We start from the raw sequence: 10,143 nt of genomic DNA, 5'->3' as shown, positions 1-10,143 counted from the left end.
AATACTTTTATGTAATCTGTTTTGATTTCATTGATATTAATAAAAGGCTTGTTTTGTTTTTATTACGGGCTCTATCTATTTAAATATTTAAATAAGATATACCACAGTTTAGAGTAAAGCTTTTTATGGATTGTGATGAGATCATAATAATGAGACCTAAAAGATGATAACTCTAAACTTAAATAGTTCCTGGTCGTAGGATTACTAACTGGTAATTAATAATCTGCAAATATCGATACATACTATGCTTGTTTCATTATGAAGGATGTCTGTTCTCATAGACATTTGTGTGGTGACACTATAGCTAGTATGTAGGTGCTTATTATAGAATAAGTTCACTGAACATAACTCACACAGCTGAACAACTGATGGAGTTCACTCACGTGTCAGCAATTGTTCATATAGTGATAGTTGTACAAGTATCCTTAGACTTGAGGTCATCATAGTCATCTTGTGTACACTGAACTATGCTTTGGTTTAGTTCTTAGTCTCAAGGGACAATTATAAGGGCTCTACTGGGTATAGGAATTTGTACACGAAGATAGTGTATGATCAATAAAGGATCTACCCCTTCCAGTGTAGGAAGAGAATGTTCAATGCTGATCCACTTATGTTAGTTCAGGAATCTCTGGCCAGAGTGAATGAAATTAGAAAGGAGTTTATAATTTACATTAAATAGAACTAAGCATGGTGAATGGGAAAGCAAGTGATTAAATAAGATAGGCTTGACACAAGTTCCATGCCTTGTATTTAATCGTGACATTGCAGGGTAGAAGGAATTAATTATACGGTAACTACTCACTAAATAGGTTCTTGGTATTCTAAGCAGTGAATTCGTATTATCCGGATAGTCGCGATATGCTGAGAAGTATCCCTCACGATGTAGAATAAATATGATTAATTAATTAATCATATTTCATGAAATAGAAAATTTATATAAATAATGATAAAATAGTTTTATTATTATTTATTTCTACTACCGGCTTAATATTGAACCTACAGGGTCACACCATAAAAGAGAATGATTTAATGGTGGAGGAATTAATTAATAATGGCTGATAATTATTTATTTATGAAATAAATAATTAATTAGAAAATTTAATAATTGATTAAATGAGATTTAATTGATTATAAATTAATTAAGAAAAGGTTCTTAATATTATTAATTAAGAATTTAATTTTTGGAAATTAAATCAAGTGAGAGAATTATTTCTAAAGAGTTTAGAAAAAGGATTAATAATTAAAAGTTGTTTTAATTATTAGTGAGAATAATAAAGGGTTAATAATAATAATATTTTATGGGAAAATTTTTAGCTGAAAATTTTGTATATAAATATACTATTATAAACCCTATTTTTGCCTCAACCAAAAAGATTTACAAAACCCTAATTCTCTCCATCTCCTCCTTCTTCATTACATCGTTTTCTTGGTGGATACCGATGGAGTGCTTCACACTTGAGGAGCAGCTGCTAAGGATCTCCGTTCATCGTTCTTGGATCGCTATTAAGGACCTCCATCTTTCCATTAACGTAAAGCTTCTTAAGGTAAACACACTGAACTACAAATTAAATATTATTTTTCGCATGGATCCTGGGGAGGGTTTCTGTTTTTTTTAAGATTAAATTTACGTTTTCGCTGCGTTTATGTGCTAAAAACCCATCACAATGTCTATCTTGAAGGGTAGCTGCTTTAAACAGGTTCGTGTCAAAGTCATCTGATAGGTGTAAGGAATTTTTCGCAACAATCAAGAAAGGAAAGAATTTTGGGTGGAACTCAGAATGTGAAGCTGCATTCCAGAAGTTGAAGCAACAGTTAGGTGGCCCCTCATTATTGTCTAAACATGTGGAAGGAGAGGTGCTTATTCTCTATCTGGACAGTGAAAGAGTATTCCATTAGTGCGGTGCTCGTACAAGAGGAAAGCGAGGTTTAGTTCCCAGTATACTATGTCAGCAAAAGGTTATTAGATGCTGAGACTCGGTACACCAACATGGAGAAGATTGCCTATGTTTTGATACTTGCGGCTAGAAAGCTCAGGCAGTATTTTCAAGCTCATAAGGTAGAGGTGCGTACCTCATACCCATTAAGACAGGTTCTTCATAAGCCAGAGGCTTCTGGAAGATTGATGAAATGGGCTATAGAGTTGGGTCAGTTTGACATGGATTACAAGCCAAGAACAGCTATAAAAGGACAAGCCCTTGGTGATTTCCTTTTGGAACTTCTTGAAAACTTTTCTCTGGAAGGAAATGAATGTGCACTTAAACAAAAAATGAAGGTTCAGGATGAGGAAATCTGCTCACCATGGTGGACCTTTTATGTAGATGGAGCAGTGAATGGTAAATGAGCATGAACATGTGTGGTACCGCTAATCCCAGAAGGACATAAGCTATAAAATGCAATTTATTTTGATTTCTATGCAAAAAATAATGATGCAGAATATGAGGCCCTAATTGGAGGCCTGAACCTAGCTTTGTAAATGAAAGTAGAGAATCTTAATGTTTACAGTGATTCAATGCTTGTGGTCTGGCACATTCGAGGAGGTTTCCAGGCTAGAGGTCCGCCGATAGACCTATACATGAGGTACTCGTAGGAATTGATGAACAAATTTAAGGAGGTTTATTTATAACAGATTCCAAGGTCATAAATTTCAGATGCTGATGCTCTCACAAAGTTGGGTTCACCAAAGGAAGCTACCCTATTAGGTGGCATTCCATTGGAGGTGCAGTGACAACCAAGCATCCCTAAAATGGAGACTGCTACAGCTGAGGCAACAACTGAAGAAACCTGGATGAGTCCCATTTATGACTACATAGCAAAAGGAATTCTCCCAGATGGAAAGGAAGAGGCAAACAAAATAAAGTACAAAGCTGGTAGGTTTTTGGTGTATGAGGGAACTCTCTACAAAAGGGGCTTGAATAAGCCACTTTTGAGGTGCATATTAGGGAAGCAGTGTGAATATATTATGGTAGAAATTCATGTGGAGATCTGTGGGAACCATTCAGGAGGAGCTTTCCTGGCTCATAAGATACTACATCAAGGGTACTATTGTTTAATTTTAAAGAAGGATTGTTACCTCTATACGAGGTCTTGTGATCACTGTCAGAGGTATGCCAACTTTAACAGTAAGCCAACGGTACCATTAAAACCTCTTACAAGTCCATGGCCATTTGATGTGTGGGGGATTGATCTAAATATGGAGCTCCCCAAAGGAAAAGGTAGGGTGAAATATACGGTGGTTGCAGTAGACTACTTCACCAAATGGGTAGAAGCTGAATCACTAGCTACTATTACAGCAGTAAAGCTCAAGGAATTTGTGTTTAGAGCTATTTTATGCAGGTATGGAGTACCTTACAAGCCAATTTCTGACAATGGGTAGCAATTGACAGTAAATAGATGAAGCACTTATGTGAGGATCTTCACATAAAGAAAGGGTTCTCAGTGGTGTGTCATCCATAAAGTAATGGTCAAATTGAGGCCATTAACAAGATCATAAAGCACACTTTAAAGGAAAAATTGGAGAAAAGTAAGGGGTATTGGCCAGAGGACCTACCTAGGGTGTTATAGTCCTATAATACCACACCTTGAACCATAACAGGTGAATCTCCTTTTACACTCACCTACGGGTGTGAGGCAATGGTACTTGTAGAGTTTGGAGCAAGTTCGTTCAGGAGGGAGAATTATGATCTAGACAACAATGAACTTAATCACTGTTTGTATCTGGATTTGCTGGAAGAAGTACGTGAGAATTCACAGCTGAAGCTGGCTGCTTATTAGCAACGTACAAGGAAATATTTTGATAAGAAGGTTCGAGCCTGACCTTTAAAGGTTGGGGAGTTGGTGTTAAGAAGGATGATTCCAGACATGAGGACTCCTGGACATGGAGTCTTTGGTTCTAATTGGGAAGGTCCTTACATCATCAAAATGGTTCTCTGGAAAGGAACGTACCACTTGACAGATTTGGATGGGAAGTTGATTTTCAGGGCTTGGATTGCAGAGCACGTTAAGAGGTATTATCAGTAAAATGTCTTTGTTGTTTATTTTAAGTAGGCCTCTTTCAGGCATAGAAAAATAGAAGTAACTTATTATTTGTAGTTGCCATGATAGGTTCAAATTCAGTATGATAGCTGATTGCTTTGGTAGGCTCGAGGGGTAGTGCATGTACATCTAACCGATAAGATTTCTTGTTTTCTTTTGGAATAAAAACAATAAAATGAATTTTACTTCACATGTATTGGTTTTATGTTGATTGATTAAATCTTAATACATGTATGAATGGATTGTATCAATAAGGTTCGCCTGCTATAGTTCTTCACCTTAATGAATTAAGGGTAAATAACTAGAGGGTAGTGGACATATGGAACATATGATTTTGGCTGTTAAAATCTAGTAGATTTTAATTTTTCTGGTAATTATTCTTATAATCATTGGATGTATGACTTGTATGAATGCATGTTGTAAAGGTTTTATACATTGGATATAGATATTATGTGGAGGTGTGTCTAAGGATACGTACCTCAAAATGGTTCCGACTTGTCAAATAAATGACATGGAAGCACAAAGGAGTCTTGGAAAAATATAATTTTTGGAATAGGAGGGATGTACGCAAGGGATTGCGTACCTGGATGGGAAGGTATATGGTTGATATACCAAAATGTATATGGTTTATACATATGATGTATGGTTTATACATGGGAAGACCCAAAATATTTTAGCCTACGTGATTCCCTTTGGGTAATAAGTCATTACTTATGCAACAACATTTTTGTTGATATGTGGGAAAAGGATGAATCTGAGTAAATACCCGATTCCTGGATAAGGTTTGCATGGGTCTGTGAACCTGGATGGATAGGTTCGTATGAAAAATACGAGTCTATAGGATTTCCACATGTGCATGTCGATCTCAGGGAAGCTGAGCTAGTGTATATCCTGTGAGCTTTTAAATAAGTATGGTCGGAGTGTGAGGTACTTGCATAGGTAATAGGGGATTATAGGGATGCTGTTAAGTTTAAGGACTTACGAGGATGTAAGAAAAGGTAATTGGAATTGGAATGGAATGGGATTAGAGAAGGTCGTAGGACTATAAAAGGTAGTAGAAAAGATAAGTAAGGTAATTCTGATACTTCTTGATGTTTAATTTGTTTTGTTAAATACTATATGATTGTATGCATAGAGTAGATCTAATAAGGAGATTAGTCATTATAGAACCTTGCAATTTATTTAGTAGTATGTTAAAAAAAAGATGTTAGGTAAGTGTTAAAAAAAATCTTTGCGAGTAATGGTGAGTAAGCAAGCTTCGATTTAATGTTGTATGTTAGGTTTGTATGTTAGCTTCAGGTTGGGTATCTATTTGGTGAGGTACCTCAAGATTGAAGTTGTAGGTACAAACCTCGTTTTGGGCTTAACATCATTCAAAGACCGGACTAGTATCCCGTTAGTTTATACCTGGTTAACTTTATTGGGTTGTATAGTCACTGTTAATATAATCATGTTAGGTGTTCTTATGTATTGGAATCGGAGCCCTGGTTGCTGTTGTGATTAGGTTAATAATAAGGGTACAATGAACAAGTTAAAGTATAGTTTTATTTCTTAAAAAAAATAAAAAAAAAAGAACCAAGTTAAGTTGAGGTATATGTGAAGGATTTGAACTTTAGGTTAAACATCTGTTAGGTAATTTTCGAGAAAAGATAATTTTGTAAAAGTTTTAATAGAGTTGCGGGTGTATACCTATATCTTTAAAAAAAAGCCTCGTATTTGCCTTCACTTTGTTTAGTATAGTTTCGATAATCGATCATGGGGGTAAATTTTTAGGTGAACCCGGTTATAAGACTTAGCCTTTAAAAAGGAACTACAGTTAAAATCAAAACACAAGCTTACTTTTAGAGAAGCATGTGCTAATATAAGAGGTATATTGACGATTCAGAGGCTAAATCCTTAAAATGTACAAGGTTCTTAGATGTATTTTGGTATGAAAAATGGATCCAAAATAAGAACATGTCACGAATGCTGTAATCTGGATTTGGTATGATTTCATTAAGGGTGAATGAGAGAATGAGAGCAGGCTTAAATGCGGATACTTAGAGGTAAAGATACCTAGACCTGTTGACATGTAATGCTTAGGTTAGAGCCTAGGAGACTCGGGGGTAGGTATAGTTGAAGGAAACTCAAATTGGGTTAATTATAAGTAAGAAATATGATTCTATGAAAGAAATTCTTAATTGGATATTCATAAAACACGATAAGATATGTTAAGGCAAAAAAGTAGGTGCTGTAAGGTGGTAAAGGGTACATCAAGATTTAGGTTTGCTTTTGCGCGCTAAAAGGGTGGTAAAAGCAAGTAAAAGTCATTAACATGTTAAGAGAAGGGATCCTAATAGGACAACTAGGCAAGTCTTGGGTAAGTCTAAGATAAGTGTAGCTTGATTTTATGAATAGGAATTAAGGAAAATACAAGTTATGACTTAGTTTTGTTCCTAAGAACCTTAAGTTGTGCATTCTTTGTGCCTACTTCAGTAATTCATAAAGAAGTAAAAATTATAAATATAATTAAAACCAAAATACGACGGTAATATTAAAGCAACTACGTGAGAAGGGGAAATTTAGTAGCATTACAACTTATGAAGCTTTCTGAGGAGCCTACACCCTCATCACAAATCAAAATAGTCTTGGTGCTAAGCATATATATATAGGTTCAAAAGTTCAACTTAAAATAAAGTTCTTAATAAAAAGGATGCCAAACCATAAGGAGTCAAGGAGTAGCTACTACATCAATGACCATCTCAGCGATGACATCAATGGTAGGCTCGTTGGATGAAGGATCGTCTGCATGTACCTCAACCAGAACCCAAGGGATTGGAACCTTGATCATCGCATTAGAGGGTGTGGGTTTAGTTGGAGACTCCTTCGCAGCTTCAGTCACCTTCTCCGCCTTTATCTTTTCAGCCTCCTTAGCCACATCATCTCCAAGTTTGGACCAATCCAAATCAAGGAACACCTCGATGGTTGATTTCATGAAGTCCTTGACACCTTTTTTCCACCCAGCTTTGTATTTGGGCTTTTTATCCTCAAGGAGTATAGCTTTGTGGTTGTCTGTAACTGATTGGAGCTTGGAGACCTTCATCTCAAGTTCATGAGCTTTCCATTCCAACTCAGTTGTTTCCTTCTCTTTCTCCTTCTCAAGGGTGGCAATGGGGCAGTTCATTTGCTCATTCTCTTTTAACAATTTAGCTTCAAAAGCCCTTATCTTTCGAAGCGTCTCAGCGACCCTTCTTATCTCGTCATCTTTGGACTTCAATGAATCTTTTAGCTCCTTAACCTCCTCTGCAAGCTTTTGGTCTACACGAGTAGCTTCAGTGATCCGTTCCCCGTGTTTCAGCTGCAGGAATAAACTTTGAGCATTGGCCAGGGTAATCAGACGTGCAGCTTCTCCTACCTTCAGCTTGTCCCATTAGGCGACTGTCTCTTTGGGAATCTGGTTCTTAAGCATTTTTGTTAATAATTGAATCTTCCCGGTGCTCTCAACAGCAGCACCACTACTCAACCTTTTCCCAAACTTGGAAACTAAAGCCCTGGCTTGATCAGTGGCAGTCAAAGAAAGCTTTCTTTTTGAAAAAGTCCCAGATTTTCCATGGTTGAGGAGGAATGGGGAATTATGGCAATAGAGGAAGCCTTAATATGGCTAATGTCTTCTTCATCTGAGCAGCTATCCTCATACTTCATTATTTGTTTGATACCAATAGGAACTCCAGAGGCCATTCTTGTATAAACAAATTACAAGTTGATGTCAAAAGATACAATAAGTCTATGTACCAATAAGCTAGGGTATCATAGCCAAATAAAAAAGAAAGTATAAAGATGCATGCATGAACCTAAGATCTGTGAGGTCCCAGCTTCACCAGCAGGACCTCCGTTTCAGACAAAACCACAATCTATCAAATTTTCTTTAGTCAACAATGCAAAACCATCTCCTAGATTGAAAGATAGAGTAAGTGCCTTTTGGACACTTCTCAACAGCAGACCTGTGAGAGGTGACATAATGAGGGTCTCTACAAACACAAGCACGAGGGTAACAAGTTAACAAAGGAGAGAAGAGGGACTAGTCATATGTCTCTAAACGAAAAATAGATTTTACAGAAGTTACTAGGATGCAAATGGAAATCTTTTTCATAGGCATGGCAATCGTAGCAATACCAAAAGTGTTGTTGCCACCCAGATGCCCCTTTCTTATTTCCACCGATGCACCTGCCCTCATGTATGCCCCATCCAGCAAAGTAAAAACTACCAGAACCTTTCCTTGATGGTTTTAGCTGGTAAAAGTAACCAAGATGGTAGACTGATAAGGTGGTCTCAAATGCCATATGGTACAGGATGAACATCCACATAGCCATTTTATATGAATTAGGGATAAGTTGTAGGGGAGCGAGGTCGTATCTCTCAAGGACTTCAAATATGAAGGGGTGCAAAGGCATAGAAAATCCTGTTCTAAAGTGGTGAGCTGACTAGACAACATCAGGTACGGCTTGTTCGGGACCAAAGTTGTTGAATCTGTGGCAACGTTCTCCTAAAGCAGGAATCACAAGGTGACATCCGGGGTTACAAGAAGCCAAGAGGTTGGCCAGCTTGACACCGTTCATAGAAGTATTCATATTCTCCCATGCAAGGATGGAACTCAGAGGGTAATTGAGTTGGTTTCACTCTCTTCTACATCATTGTTAGGCCTTCTAAGATCAGGCTCAGTAAGGGTAAATTGGTTGCTCTCATTTTCTTCGGAGGTGGTCCAGTTCAGATGGTCGAGGTATGTCTCTTCTAGTGGAGCTGGAGAGGGCGAGCATCTTGTAACAATCATGGCGCGCTCAGGATTCACTACTTTAATATTGGGATGGGGTCTATAGATAACAGTCTTGGGACAAGCAGTTGGTGTGGAGCTGACGTTAGATAGGTTAACTGGGGAAGCTTCCCTTACTATGAACTGATAAGAGCTAGCAGCTACGGATCCGCTAGACATCTGCAAAGGTGCAAGGCAGAGTGAGCAAATCGCAAGCTATCCCCTTGAGAAGGAAACGGGGTATGAACCCTCAAAGGATTGAGATGGATGGAGAAGACATGGAACCTCATCATAAGACAGGTCAAGTCAAAGGGAAAATTTATGGTTCCAAATGACCCATGATAGAGCCACTTAGGGCCATGGGAGGTTGAGTCAAGTAGTGGATCAAATAGGTTAAAGGTGTTAAATCTTGGTCATAGAGGCTTTTAAGTCAGGGCCGAATCATAGGTCGGTACGATCAGGTGAAGATCCACGTGCAAACTTAAAGAAGATGTAACCTAAGGTGGTTAAGAATAAGTTAAGCATACCTATGGTCTCAAAGTAACATGCATATAAGGACATCATCATTAAGGGATTATGGAGGTAAAACTCTAATTAACACCTACACATGCATCTACTCGAAAGGAAAAACATAAAAACAAATGGATCCATAATCATAAGCAAGGCATATTGAGCTAAGTGCGTGTGTGTGAGTAGATGAACAGATATAAAGAGCTAATGGAACATTACAAGGGGAATCATGCATCATCAAAAGTATGGCATGATAGTGCAATTAGGCATAGTGACGCAGATTAAGGCTATGATTAATATTAAAATCACAGTTACGCTAATGTGTATTTACTAGGATCTATATATGCATGTAATAATTTTGGAATTAGAGAGAATACGAAGGGGGGTTTTGTTAAGTAAAATGAGGAATAGAGAAAGAGAGACTAATTATTACCTTTCTTTGATGATGGGGTCAGAACTTGGAAGGTTGGATTGCCGGAATCTGCACCACCGTGAGAGCTTGCGACGACAAGGAGATAAAAAGAGGTGTGTGTGTGTGTGTGTGTGTTTTTATAGCTTAAGGATATTAAAAAGGAAGAATGGAGGCGTCTCAGTGTTTATATAGGCATGAGAAACTAGAGAGACACCAGACACGTGGCGCATCCCTACTGGTCGAAGGGGGAAGATATGGGAAAAGGTGCAACTGCTCGCGTGTACCAAGGGAAAGTGAAGGGTTTTAGTCCAGTTTGAATTATTTTGAATGTTACGAAGCTAAGTTCTGTTTGAATTACAACACCAATAAAAATAATTGGTTAATTGAATAATTAATTCAGAGC

General features: G+C 37.6%; 1 protein-coding gene across 1 annotated transcript; it reads left to right on the top strand.

The window, feature by feature from the left end:
• The first annotated feature begins 2,743 nt into the window (after positions 1–2,743).
• LOC141690589 (uncharacterized) lies at positions 2,744–3,373 on the top strand. Its single transcript, XM_074495375.1, has one exon. It carries the CDS (start codon positions 2,744–2,746, stop codon positions 3,371–3,373), a length of 630 nt encoding a protein of 209 aa, XP_074351476.1.
• The last annotated feature ends 6,770 nt before the right edge of the window (positions 3,374–10,143 follow it).

This window comes from Apium graveolens, chromosome 10, assembly GCF_009905375.1.
Source record: "Apium graveolens cultivar Ventura chromosome 10, ASM990537v1, whole genome shotgun sequence".
NCBI lineage: Eukaryota > Viridiplantae > Streptophyta > Magnoliopsida > Apiales > Apiaceae > Apium > Apium graveolens.
This window is presented reverse-complemented; position numbering and strand designations above follow the sequence as displayed.

Coding starts and splice junctions, on each gene's coding strand:
- LOC141690589 (XM_074495375.1), top strand. CDS start 2,744: ATGGAGACTGCTACAGCTGAGGCAACAACTGAAGAAACCTGGATGAGT.